Raw genomic sequence first — 14,227 nt, forward strand, 5'->3', positions numbered from 1 at the left:
TATGCAGACAAATGCCTTCTTATAACCAATGTTTGATCATGAAAGCCTCTGTACAATGGTTCAAGGTTGAAAATTCAAAAACATTGTCCGGTAAACATTGATCATGTGGAGCCCTGTCTCCCATCAATTCCTGGTCACTAGAGACCATGTCTCACAACGACACTACACCTAACTGTGGAAAAGTTGAGACCAGAGCAGTAGAATATAAATAGATTCCTTCATTTTATTTCACCCAAATGTAAACGAGAATTCAGTAAGAATATACAAACAGGTAAATTGTAAAAATACTGTTAGAGAAATTCACATCCAGCCACGCATCTCAGAAATAGAGTTGTCTGCAATTTGCAACCGTAGCTACTGCTGGACAATACGGACACTTGAATACTTGTGCGCTGCTTTTTGATAACCTCATAATCGATTGCTTGCAGAGAACATGATAACAGGGCAGCAGCATTGGGGGATTTTCTTCACTACATTGATCCCTACTCACAGGGCAAACAAAAATGGAATGAAAATGGAATTCCTTCCCAAGTTCTAGTGGCACCGGCAACTGTTTCATGGACTGCCACTCGTGCTTCTTTACGGCCATCACATTTGCCAGCTTTAAGAGTGTAGGCAACCCCTCAAATCCAGCTGCCATTGCTACACTCAAAGGACTCTTGTAGGACTGTCCAAAGAGAGTGCAAAACTGCCTATTAAGCTCCTCAGTTATCTCAGTCCAATTGGATGGGGAGACCAACTCAGGGTAGGGGGAGTTCTCAACCCTTCCAGAATATAAGAGGCAACCCATAAGCTTTTGGAACTCGTTCTCCTGGAGGGAAGCGAAAGGAGCAAGATAAGTCCGGGCATATTTTAAGGCATCTGCTCGGTTTCCATTTCGCAGGAGCTCTATAAATTGAAGCCTGTGTATTCTAAACTCGAGATTGAAACCATTCTGGACAAGTTTCTCTCGGTTGGCAGAGACCCATGTGAGAGCGGGCTGGATGTTTTTAACCCTCATAGCTTCTAGAATCTGATGCATTTCCAAGAACAGAGATCTCAGTGCAGTTGCTTCAGGCTCACCAGCCTCTTTCATAATGCTATCTCCAACATCAAATAAACCTTGATGGTAGAAGTGGTTGGCCAAGATTTGGTTTACAACGTGAGCATCATAGTCAGCAGTTCTGTATACCTTGGATATATCTGGGTATAATAGCTTGTCCAGGAGCTTTTGGTACTTGGTAACACTTATGTTCAATTCCTTCTGTGATCCTTCTAATTGTTGAAGTGCCCCGATAGCATTAAGCTTAAGCATAAGTTCTGTAAGAATGGATTTCTGGCTCTCCTGAGATAACTGAATTGATATCAGTGCCTGCTCAATTTCATGGCCAATCTGGTCAACAATGTCTTGAGACTTGGAATAAGATAACTTCTGCTTCTTTGCCACATGGTCAAATGCATCTCTAATGTCATTCAGGTCCATCTTAGATTTAAGTCAGAGACTCCTACAAAATTTTAACAAAAAGCAGTTACCACCAATTGTATTTATTAAAAGGTTGCAAGAAAGAAGGTTTGCATAAAGGTTTCTTCACATCTGTCTTATAGCCTCTTATCAACCACTCCCAAAGAGAATTCAAAATACTATATACTCAAAAGATTACAAGGATTTCAACCAGCCACCAACAGACCTATTATCCTGTAACCTTCCCTTTTTACCCTCTTTGAGTACTAATTGAGCAGTAGTAATATCCTATAATTATGACTAATTAACATAGATCAAGAGGTACATCTCAATCGGGGATATAAACAGAAAATTGACTGATTAGAGGAGAATGTAGCGTGTAGACAGGCTCACAAAAATGTATCTTTCATATAGAATCAATCTTGCCCATAAAATAGTATCAAAATGGTAAATGCGATCACAATGGTCATAATAAGTAAACTTTTGACAGGGAAAGCATGCACTATCACTATGAACCCCAAACCCAACAAATTCCCTGCAGAAGCGTTACAGACACTTACGTATAACGAGAAGCGTGAAATAACAAATGCAGATTAAAATCATCAAAGGAACAGAATTTTCAAGAGCATGCTTATGTCACACGCACACCGAACAAAGGGCTCAAACTCCTTCAAATAACGAAATAAAATAAAAACACCAAACTTTTAATTAGAATTAAAAATAATGCATTCAACAGCAAATTGGATCCTAGTGGAATGAAATTTACATAGGGATAAAACAGCAGAGCCAAAAAAGTGCAAAGCTCATATTCTTTTACTTCAGAAGTATTGTATATAATAATATATTCATGCAAATAATTCAAACCCCTTGTGAGAAGATCACACAGTCCCTGATTGCCACGAAATGGTTGCAGAACAACAAAACGAAACAAATTCACACCTTTGAAACGGTGGACTCAACATGATGAATGAAGCACCGAAACAGAACAAAACAAAGCCTTCGGGGGAAAAGAAAAGGTTCGATTACTTTGTCATTGATTTTGTCTAAAAACCTTCGAATTGGTGCAACGAGGTTAAGGAGGAAAAAGGGGAAAATAACAGCAAAAAGAGAGGGGGGAAACAGAAAAAATAGGGATTAAAATGAGAGGAAGTTAGTTATTGCGTTACCTGAGGGGTGAGCTGAGAGCGTGAGAGGAAAGGAATAATAACTGAGGTCGTGAAAGTGGTAGATAGAATGAGAGTGTAGGCATCATGTATGTGTGTTTAATGTTTATGTGTCACGCAAATCTAAATTGGTGTCAACTCGCGTCTATGAAGTTACGTTTGTACCCTCGTGTTCCTTGCAATGTAAGTACTAGTTGCCTAGTTGGTGCTTGTATTTTGTGCATGGACCGTTACATAGGAACAAAAGGAACCAGACACTTCTCCCTCTTTCTTTGGCGGCTGGCTCTCTCCATACAGATTGGTGAAAACTTTATTTCTTATTTTTTACATTTGACTAAATTATCTTAATTATTAATTTTATATAATTTTGACTAAATTCTCTTATTATTATTGTTATTATTTCGATATGTAGTAGATCACAACTGTGACAATGCTATTGTATTGTATCTTGGGTTGAAGACAAGCACACTGCTCACAGCAGAATCTACTGTTGGGGTCCAACCAGAAGTGAACGAAGGATTGTTTTCAGCAGATATTCTAAGGGCTGACAGTGAACAGATTATGGAAGAAGAATCGAGTAGAAAAGTTGTATTCAATTTAAGATGATGACGTTAGATAAGACAATGTTAACGATCAGAGTATTATATATAAGGAAAAAGAAGAATAAAACAATTAATAGAACAAAACAAATTTTAGTCTTAAAAGGAGAAACCGTCATCCCTGCTATTACAGAAAACATCTCTATCAATCAGCAACGTTGTGATCATCTTGCTAATCAAATTTGAATGGGCCCGAACATGAGATTCAGATTCTTTCTATAGGGGACTAAGTTAGCAATAGTTTTAGACAAATTTTGACGGTATTAGAGTATTTATATGTATTTATATTTGCAGGTGGAAGATCGATAAAAAAAAAGTTGTTAAGTGGTAGCATTAGTATTGTGATGTAGATTGGACCAAATAATTAAAAAAGGAGGAAAGCAGATAAAGATATTTGACGAAAACATATACAAAGCAACGACTTTAATTTGCAATTATTTTACATGAATAATCTAATGTCTCATCACGATCATGAATCGTTAACTACCATCCGCTGTAACAAGCACAACTCGAAAATTGTGACAAGCTCAATTCAGTGTGTGACATCTACACCTATGCACTTCTATAGTGTTAAACAAATAATGAAAAGAATTTCCCTCCAAAGGGCCTCAATTTACTATTGTAGTATACAAAATGGTGATGATTGTAGGCACCATATAAAAATGAGGACAAAATTAAGAAGACCTCACTTCTGAGACCGTCCCATTTTGACTCTAATCTTCTCTTCCATCACGGAAATTTCTGTCTCCAGATCATACATTCTGTTAAGAGCACGCATGTTCTCAAGTACTTCATTCAGACAGCGATTATCATTCCCATCACACCTCAGGTGTTGCATGGGACCATGAAGTAACTTGTTCACAATACCCATACTAAGTGCATAAATTGCTTCTTTCTGCTCCTTTGATATGTCATTACCCATCTTGGACAAACACTTATCCAGCTCAGAGGCTCTAATCCTTTCAACATAAGCTCTAAACTTCTTAATAGTAGGGACAGTTTCCAGCGAGTCTATCCACGCTTCAAATTTATTCAATTCCTCCAAGATAATAGCCTGGGCTTCTCTTGCTTTTTGGAGTCTGTCCTCCTTGTTAGCTACTACAACTTCCTGCAGATCATCCACATTGTACAGAAGTGCATTATCCAGATCCGACACACTCGGTTCTACGTTCCTGGGAACACATATATCAATGAAAAGTCGCCTTCTTTCTCCTTGGCTAATTGGAGGAAGCATATGGACATTCTCTTTTGTGAACAATGGGGATTTAGATGCAGTGCTGGTGAAGATAACATCAGCTGCAGCAGCACATTCAAGCATTTCTGAAAGAGGCCTGTAAACAACTTCAACATCTCTCAACTCATTACGAATAGCGTTGACCTTCTCTTCAGTTCTGTTAACAACAACCATTTTCTTGCACCCTTTTGCTACCAAATGTTTAATTACGAGTTTACCCATCTTTCCTGCCCCAATTACTAATACTCCAGCATCGACATAGGAAGACTCTGAAAGCTTCATCAGTCCCAGCTCCACAGCTGCAGAACTGACAGAAACTGATCCCGACGAAATGTTAGTCTCGCTTCTAACCCGTTTTCCAACAGAGATTGCCTGCTTGAACAACCCACTAATTTTCCTGTCAAAGCCGGCAACTCCTTGTCCAGCCTTCACAACTTGTTTTACCTGAGCAAGAATCTGACCTTCCCCGAGGACAAGAGAGTCAAGCCCAGCAGCTACTTCAAACAGATGCTTTGTGGCATCCTTGTTGTATAGCAAGATTTGGTGTTTACAAAGCTCATGTACCGGAACCCCACTTGTCTGCCAAGGAAATAATATCAACAGTTTTAGTAACATATGACATGTTTGTCAAACAACAACAACAACAACAATGATATGACGGGAGAGTACCTTTGACATCCATTCAGTTACTTCTTTAACACCACGGTGCTGTGAGAGGGCCACAACATATATCTCCATTCGGTTACACGTGCTAAGAACAGCAGCCTCTTCAATATGGTTCAAAGCACAGAGCTCAGTGATGACCTGAGGCCACTGCGCTTCTGGGATTGCAAGCTTCTCTCTTATCTCAACTGGAGCAGTGTGAATGTTGAGTCCAATTGCAATAATGCTGCTCTTTTCCTTAGTATATCCTAAAGGGGATAAACCAAACAAACCAAAAAGTCAACACCAAAATCCACATCCTATCCTATATCCTATTATGTACCGTCAGTTTCCTGGCTTGAAAAGATTGAAACTTCTATGCGGAATTCGAAAGACTTACTGTTAGCTGCGGAAGACTTGAGCAGCTCGAGAGGGGAAGGAGTGGAAGAGATCGGTTTTGGAGGGGTCTCATTTCCCTGCGAAACGGCGTCGCATCTAGGGTTGATAGATGGTGTTGATCTTGCGGAAAGTCGAGCGCCGGCGATGGAGGAGGGTTTGGAAAAGAGGGGGAGTTGGGAAGGAGAGCGCGGGCGGCAGAGGAGGAGGAAGCTGCCGCCATGGAATAGGGATGGGTGGTTGAAATTAGAAATGGAATTGAAGAGGGATGGGTCGGATTGGGTGCATGTGAGGTGCAGGTTGCAATTACATTAATAATGAAGAAAAGAAGGGAATTAGGGAGGGGGATGAATGGGGGGAATTGAAGATATTGTCTTGGTCTGACGAATCAACAAAAGCAGCAATGGAAGGGGGAGTCCACACGCCCCCACCGACCCATTCCTCAACCACCAACGTTGACGATCTCAGCCACTTTACTTTATAGCTTCTTTACCCCCTTATAAAACGTTTGAAATTTCTGATTTCTCTCTTTTAACCACCGCGGCACAGTAGATAATCGCTTTTTATTTAGAATAAACAAATGCTAGTTATATATCAAAATCAGTCATTAATACATCTATATATAAATGGATGAGTACTGTTAATTTTTTTCACTTACATAAAACATAAAATTACGTTTTTGTTTATATCTCATATTCTTCCTCTTTCTCTTCCTTCTTCTTTTTTTTTTTTTGTATTTTTCCTACTTTTTCTTTGCATATTTTATTGTCATTTTTTTCCTTTGCATATTGTTTGTATTTCTCCTATTTTTTCTCTTTTTTTCTATTAATTTTATAACATTATATATATTTTCTTTCTTTGTTTAATTTTTCTCCCAAAAAGAACATAAGAATATGAAAAAAAAAGCATCAGAAAATAAAGAAGAAGAGAAAAAATTTTGAATTATACAAAAATTATCAGTACATATACACCCAAAAATTCTTAAATAATACACTCAAATATGTTCGTGTTACGTCCAAATATCTTCGTGTTATACCCAAATTTGCTGCAAATACAGAAAAATATTTTCTCTAATACTGCATTTTTTTTCTTTTTTTTCTTATTTCTTTCTTTCTTTTAGTTGAATGAATGTAAGTTCATCCTCTTCTAAATAATTTTACAGTATTATGTATTTCTTCTTCTTCTTTGTTTGATTTTTTTGTTTTAATTTTTATTAAAAGAGTAAAACAAGAAAAAACTTGAGAAGATAAAATAATAATAAAAAGATGAATAAGAAAAGAAAAAGATGATGATGATGATGATGATGAAAAAGAAACAGAAGCAACAGAAGATGAGGATGAGGGAGAAGAAGAGTTTTGAATTATGCATAACTTATCAGCACACATACACCGAAAATTCTTAAACAATATACTCAAATATCTTCGTGTTACAGAAAAATATTTTCTTTAATGCAGAACTTTTACATTACATTCAATTCAAACCATCAACGATAAAACATTATTCACCTATAGAATCATAAACTACTAACGAAAAAAATCAACTAAAATCGAATCACACCTTAGCTACTTAATTAGATTCAAAACAATAATTAATTTCGTTTTGGTTCAATTAAAAATCATCTAATTAGTGATCAACGACTGAAATTAAAAAACAATAAAATTTTTCATAAAAAAATTAATGCTAATGATTTTTTTTATCATAGATTTCAAATATAAATTATAACTTCTAATTTCGGTGAGGACAAAATTTTATCTTTCTTAATCACATTTTGTGATTTTTTTGTCCTCTTTTTAAATTGTGAGCAACAATTTATTTTAATAATTATTTTATCTATATTAATACATTGGCTCATTTTTTTTTTGTTATAGAATAAATATTGGTGTTGTTTAATAGAATGGACATATAAACAATTTTTGTCCTGTTATGATGTCAGGCTTAACAAGTAAGCTACGTTTTACTTTTGGCTCATTTTTTTTCAGGAAACAAAAGAAACGCAGCCTGCATTTTGTTTTTTTGCATGGTTTTCAATTTTTTTTTTATTTTGTTTTAGGCCAAACGCAGCCTGCATTTAGTGATGGACAAATTTTTTTTTTTGAAACCACAAAACGCAGCTTGTGTTTTACTTTTTTTGTCAGGTTTTTTTGGAAGATGCAAAATGCAGATTGCGTTTTATAAATTGTCAGATTTTTTTTTTGGAAAACTAAAAACGCAGGTTGCATTTTCTTTAAAAAATATATTTTAATCAAGAGTTCTGTCTATAATAATAATAATAATAATAATAATAATAATAATAATAATAATAATAATCAATTTATTAGTTAAAATATATAAATAAAGAACATAAAAATAAATATATTTATTTATCATAAACTTAGAAAAAGTTACTTACTCATTGAGGATGATTCAAATATTCAATAATGTATTCTTTAGGTAAAGTAAAATTACGAACCATTTTTCTTTTTTCACTAAATGAATCTCCAAACCTTCACTGATTTTTCCTCCTCACAAACTTACTCTCTTCCACCCTTAACCCCAACCCTTTTACTCTCAAAACTCTCACTCACAGCAAGTAAAATGAAAGGGAAACAGTGAAACTCTCAATGACCTGCGTTTTGCTTTTAAAGGCTGGCTCCATGGTGCACGGAATTGTGATCATCAACAATGGCTCCAATAATTTGGTAGCTCTCACACGTGAATTACACTTAGTCACAACTTCGCACAACTAACCAGCAAGTGCACTGGGTCGTCCAAGTAATACCTTACGTGAGTAAGGGTCGATCCCACGGAGATTGTTGGTATGAAGCAATCTATGGTCATCTTGTAGATCTCAGTCAGGCTGATTCAAATGTGATTGGATTAGATAATTAAAAGATAAATAAAATAGGATAGAAATACTTATGTAAATTAATGGTGGGAATTTCAGATAAGCATATGGAGATGCTTGTCCCTATTGAATCTCTACTTTCCTACTGCTTTTATCCAATTTTATCACTCCCTTCTATGGCAAGCTATATGTAGGGCATCATCATTGTCAATGGCTACATCCCATCCTCTCAGTGAAAATGGTCCAAATGCTCTGTCACAGCACGGCTAATCATCTGTCGGTTCTCAATCAGGTTGGAGTAGAATCTAGTGATTCTTTTGCGTCTGTCACTAACGCTCAGCCTTCATGAGTTTCAAGCTCGTCACAGTCATTCAATCCCAGAATCCTACTCGGAATTTCACAGACAAGGTTAGACTTTCCGGATTCCCATGATGCCGCCATCAATTCTAGCTTATACCACGAAGATTTTGATTAAGGAATCCAAGAGATATGTGCCCGGCCTAAGGTAGAACAGAAGTGGTTGTCAGTCACGCGCGTTCATAGGTGAGAATGATGATGAGTGTCACGGATCATCACATTCATCAAGTTGAAGTGCAACGAATATCTTAGAACAAGAATAAATCGAATTGGATAGAAAATAATAGTAATTGCATTGAAACTTGAGGTACAACAGAGCTCCACACCCTTAATCTATGGTGTGTAGAAACTCCACCATTGAAAATACATAAGTGAAAGGTTCAGGCATGGCCGAATGGCCAGCCTCCATGTGGTCACAAGACCGAATGATCAAAGACTTCTAATAAACTAGTAAAAAGTTCTATTTATACTACACTAGCTACTAGGGTTTACAAAGATAAGTAATTGATGCATAAATCTACTTCCGGGGCCCACTTGGTGTATGTTTGGGCTGAGTTTGATCTATCCACGAGCTGAGACTTCTTTTGGAGTTAAAGGCCAAGTTGTAACGTGTTTTGGGCGTTCAACTCCGGTTCGTGACGTGTTTCTGGCGTTTGACTCCACACAGCAACATGGAACTGGCGTTGAGCACCAGTTTACGTCATCTAATCACGAATAAAGTATAGACTATTATATATTGCTGGAAAGCTCTGGATGTCTACTTTCCAACGCCGTTGAGAGCGCGCCATTTGGAGTTTTGTAGCTCCAGAAAATCCACTTAGAATTCAGGGAGGTCAGATTCCAACAGCATCAGCGTCCTTTGTTAGCTTCCTTTTCAGAGTTTTGCTCAGGTCCCTCAATTTCAGCCAAAAAATACCTAAAATCACAGAAAAACACACAAACTCATAGTAAAGTCCAGAAATGTGAATTTAGCATAAAAACTAATGAAAACATCCCTAAAAGTAACTAGATCATACTAAAAACTACCTAAAAACAATGCCAAAAAGCGTATAAATTATCCGCTCATCAATGGCCTACTGCACTTGTTGGCCAGTTTGTCGATATTTAAAATATGCATTACCTTGATTGGTTGGCAATTGTGGACTTTCTTGCATTAAATTGGAATGGACCTTGAGTGAAATAAGTGGACTAATTTTAAACTTCAGAATATCAATGAATATTAATTTTAATTAGATGAGCGGGACTTCTAGCTTTTTGCTTCTGAACAGTTTTGGCATCTCACTTTTTCCTTTGAAGTTTAGAATGATTGGCTTCTCTAGGAACTTAGAATTTCGGATAGTGTTATTGATTTTCCTAGTTAAGTATGTTGATTATTGAACACAGCTACTTTTATGAATCTTGGTCGTGGCCCTAAGCATTTTGTTTTCCAGTATTACCACCGGATACATAAATGCCACAAACACATGACTGGGTGAACCTTTTCAGATTGTGACTCAGCTTTGCTAAAAGTCCCCAATTAGAGGTGTCCAGGGTTCTTAAGCACACTCTTGTTGCCTTGGATCACAACTTTATTTCTTTCTTTTTCTTTTTTTTCTTTTTGCTTTTTACTTGGACCTTCATGCCACAAGCACATGGTTAGGGACAGCTTGAATTAGCCGCTTAGGCCTGGATTTTATTTCCTTGGGCCCTCCTATCCATTGATGCTCAAAGTCTTGGATCATTTTTACCCTTGCCTTTTGGTTTTAAGGGCTATTGGCTTTTTTTGCTTGCTTTTTCTAAATATTTTTTTTGCAAGCTTTTGCTTTTTCACTGCTTTTTCTTGCTTCAAGAATCAATTTCATGATTTTTCAGATTATCAATAGCATTTCTCTTTGTTCATCATTCTTTCAAGAGCCAACAATTTTAACATTCATAAACAACAAGATCAAAATTATGCACTGTTTCAAGCATTCATTCAGAAAACAGAAAGATTTATCACCACATCAATATAATTAAACTAATTTTAAGGATAATTTCGAAATTCATGTACTTTCTTGTTCTTTTGAATTAGAAACATTTTTCATTTAAGAGAGGTGAAGGATTTCATGGAATTATTTATAGCCTTAAGACATAGTTACTAAATACTAATGATCATGAAGTAGAGACACAAAACATAAATAAACATAAAACAGAAGAACAGAAAAATTAAGAACAAGGAATGAGTCCACCTTAGTGATGGTGGTGCTTTCTTCTTGAAGAGCCAATGATGCTTTTTGAGCTCCTTTATGTCTCTTCCTTGCCTTTGTTGCTTGATCCCTAGTGCTTTTGGTGTTCTTATCCTTAATTGCTCCCAATAGTTGTGTGGAGGAAAATGTATCCCCTGAGGTATCTCAGAAATTTCTTGATGAAGGAATTCCTCATGCTCTCTTGATGTGCAGTCAAATGCTCTATTACTGAGCTATGGATCTTTGAGATGAATCTCTCCATCTCCTATGACTCAGAGGTGGAAGCTTTTGTCTTCCCTTTTCTCTTCTTTTTTTTTGAGGTTTCTCTGGCCTTAGGTGCCATCAATGGTTATGGAAAAGCAAAATATCTATGCTTTTACCACACCAAACTTAGAATGTTGCTCACCCTTAAGCAAAAGAAGAAAGAATAGAAGCAGAAGAAGAAGATATGGAGGGGAGGGAGAGAGGTGTGTATTCGGCTATGTAGGGTGGGTTTGGGTGGGGAAGAGATGGATGGATGTGAGTGTTGAAGAAGAGAGAAGGTGAGTTGAGGTAGGTGGGGATCCTGTGGGGTCTACAGATCCTGAGGTGATCCTGTGGGGTTCACAGATCCTGAGGTGTCAAGGATTTACATCCCTGCACCAATGAGGCATGTAGAATGCCTTTGCATACAATTCTGGCGTTTAAACGCCGAAGTGATGCTCATTCTGGGCGTTCAACGCCCATGTGCAGCATGTTTCTGGCGTTGAACGCCAGGTCCATGCTTGTTTCTGGCGTTCAGCGCCAGCTCTATGCTTTGTTCTGGCGTTGAACGCCAGCTAGATGCTCCTTACTGGCGTTTAAACGCCAATAAGTTCTTCCTCCAGGGTGTGATTTTTCTTCTGCTATTTTTGATTCTATTTTTAATTTTTAATATTTTTTTTGTGACTCCACATGATCATGAACCTAATAAAACATAAAAGAACAATGAAAATAAAATAAAATTAGATAAATAAAAATTGGGTTGCCTCCCAACAAGCACTTCTTTAATGTCAATAGCTTGACAGTGGGCTCTCATGGAGCCACAAAGGTGGTCAGGTCAATGTTGTGGACTCCCAACACCAAACTTAGAGTTTGGATATGGGGGTTCAACACCAAACTTAGAGTTTGGTTATGGCCTCCCAACACCAAACTTAGAGTTTGACTGTGGGGGCTCTGTTTGACTCTACATTGAGAGAAGCTGTTCATGCTTCCTCTCATTACCAAATAACTTGGCATTTAGCTTCATGATGGCTCCTAAATATTGAGCAACTTGCTCTCCAGTTACATCTTCATCCTCTTCAGAAGAAGAATAGTCTTCAGAGCTCATGAATGGTAGAAGGAGATTTAATTGAATCTCTATTGTCTCTATATGAGCCTCAGATTCCTTTGGATCCTCAATAGGGGACTCCTTCTTGCTTGAGGGACGTCCCAAGAGGTCTTCCTCACTAGGATTTTCGTCCTTCTCCTCCCTTGTGCATTAGGCCATATTGATTACATCAATGGCCTTGCACTCTCCTCTTGGATTTTCTTCTGTATTGCTTGGGAGAGTACTGGGAGGAGTTTCAATGATTTTCTTACTCAGCTGACCCACTTGTGCCTTCAAGTTTCTAATAGAGGACCTTGTTTTATTCATGAAACTTAAAGTGGCCTTAGATAGATCAGAGACTATGTTTGCTAAGCTAGAGGGGCTCTGCTCAGAATTCTCTGTCTATTGCTGAGAAAATGATGGAAAAAGCTTGCTATTGCCAAACCTATTTCTCCCACCATTATTATTATTGGCAGGGTTCTCAGGATCATAAGCTTTTTCAGAAGCTGCCTCTTTAGTACTGTTGGATGCATTTTGCCATCCGTTCAGACTTTGAGAGATCATGTTGACTTGCTGAGTCAACACTTTTTTCTGAGCCAATATGGCATTCAGAGCATCAATTTCAAGAACTCCCTTCCTTTGAGGCGTCCCATTATTCACAGAATTCCTCTCAGAAGTGTACATGAATTGGTTATTTGCAACCATGTCAATAAGTTCTTGAGCTTCTGCAGGTGTTTTTTTAGGTGAATGGATCCACCTGCAGAATGGTCCAATGACATCTTAGAGAACTCAGATAGACCATAATAGAATATATCTAATATGGTCCATTCTGAAAACATGTCAGAAGGACACTTTTTGGTCATCTGCTTGTATCTTTCCCAAGCTTCATAGAGGGATTCACCATCTTTTTGTTTGAAGGTTTGAACATCCACTCTAAGCTTGCTCAGCTTTTGAGGAGAAAAGAATTTATCCAAGAAGGTCGTGACCAGCTTATCCTAGGAGTCCAGGCTATTTTTAGGTTGTGAGTCCAACCATGTTCTAGCTCTGTCTCTTACAGCAAAAGGAAAAAGCATGAGCCTGTAGACTTCAGGATCTACTCCATTCGTCTTTACAATCTCACAAATCTGCAAGAACTCAGTTAAAAACTGGTAGGGATCTTCAGATGGAAGTCCATGAAACTTGCAGTTCTGTTGCATTAGAGCAACTAATTGAGGTTTCAGCTCAAAATTGTTTGCTCCAATGGAAGGAATTGAGATGCTTCTTCCATCAAACTTGGACGTTGGTTTAGTGAAATCACCAAGCATCCTCCTTGCATTATTGTTGTTGGGTTCGGCTAGCATTCTCCTTGCATTATTGTTGTTGGGTTCGGCTGCCATTTCCTTTTCTTGTTCGAAAATTTCAGAAAGGTTGTCTCTGGATTGTTGCAATTTAGCTTCTCTTAATTTTCTCTTCAGAGTCCTTTCAGGTTCAGGATCAGCTTCAACAAGAATACCTTTTTTCTTGTTCCTGCTCATATAGGGAAGAAGAGAACAAGAAAAGAAAGAGGAATCCTCTGTCACAGTATAGAAATTCCTTTATGTTAGTAGAAGAAGAAAGGGAATAGGAGTGAAGAAGAATGAATAGGTAGGGGCAGTGATTTGAGATGAAGAGAGGTGAAGAGAAGTGTTAGTAAATAAATAAATAAATAGAAGAAGGGGAGAAGGAAGAAATTTCGAAAATAAATTTGAAAAGAAGTTAAATGATTTTTGAAAATAAAAGATAAGATAGAATTAAAATTAAAACAATTAATTAATTAAAAATAATTTTTGAAAAAGGGATGAGATATTTTCGAAAATTAGAGAGGGAAAAGTAGTTAGGTGGTTTTGAAAAGATAAGAAACAAACAAAAAGTTAAATAGTTAGTTGAAAAAGATATTAAAATCAAATTTGAAAAGATAAGAAGATAAGAAGTTAGATAAGATAGTTTGAAATTAAATTTTTGAAAAAGATAAAATTTTGAAAAGATATGATAAAAAGATAAGATAAGAAGATATGATAAAAA

General features: G+C 37.0%; 2 protein-coding genes and 1 non-coding gene across 4 annotated transcripts; 1 reads left to right on the forward strand and 2 right to left on the reverse strand.

Annotated features, from left to right (window-relative positions):
- Positions 1-73: 73 nt before the first annotated feature.
- LOC107480529 (protein RMD5 homolog) lies at positions 74-2,689 on the reverse strand. Of its 2 annotated transcripts, none has more exons than XM_016100676.3 (2): positions 2,608-2,689; positions 74-1,484 (listed from the first exon to the last, which is right to left on the reverse strand). In XM_016100676.3, the coding sequence occupies exon 2, from the start codon at positions 1,460-1,462 to the stop codon at positions 320-322; it is 1,143 nt and encodes a 380-aa protein (XP_015956162.1). In that variant the 5' UTR covers positions 1,463-1,484; positions 2,608-2,689; the 3' UTR covers positions 74-319. The 2 variants fall into 2 exon arrangements, with proteins under 2 accessions (XP_015956162.1, XP_015956163.1); XM_016100677.3 differs by lacking the exon at positions 2,608-2,689 and adding an exon at positions 2,381-2,588.
- A 922-nt stretch (positions 2,690-3,611) lies between these two features.
- On the reverse strand, positions 3,612-5,670 carry LOC107480530 (glutamyl-tRNA reductase 2, chloroplastic; the record flags this gene model as incomplete). The annotated part of the gene is given in 3 exon segments (XM_016100678.3): positions 3,612-5,016; positions 5,107-5,348; positions 5,480-5,670. Coding segments are annotated over 3 exon segments (1,561 nt in total), but the record flags the coding sequence as incomplete, so codon positions are not given.
- Positions 5,671-13,024: 7,354 nt separating this feature from the next.
- LOC127746185 (small nucleolar RNA R71) lies at positions 13,025-13,128 on the forward strand. The gene has a single exon (XR_008007805.1). It is a non-coding gene; the product is annotated as a small nucleolar RNA R71 (small nucleolar RNA).
- Positions 13,129-14,227: the final 1,099 nt, after the last annotated feature.

This window comes from Arachis duranensis, chromosome 3, assembly GCF_000817695.3.
Source record: "Arachis duranensis cultivar V14167 chromosome 3, aradu.V14167.gnm2.J7QH, whole genome shotgun sequence".
Lineage (NCBI taxonomy): Eukaryota > Viridiplantae > Streptophyta > Magnoliopsida > Fabales > Fabaceae > Arachis > Arachis duranensis.

Excerpts from the sequence above, each read along its gene's own strand:
- LOC107480529 (XM_016100676.3), bottom strand. The coding sequence starts at position 1,462 with ATGGACCTGAATGACATTAGAGATGCATTTGACCATGTGGCAAAGAAG.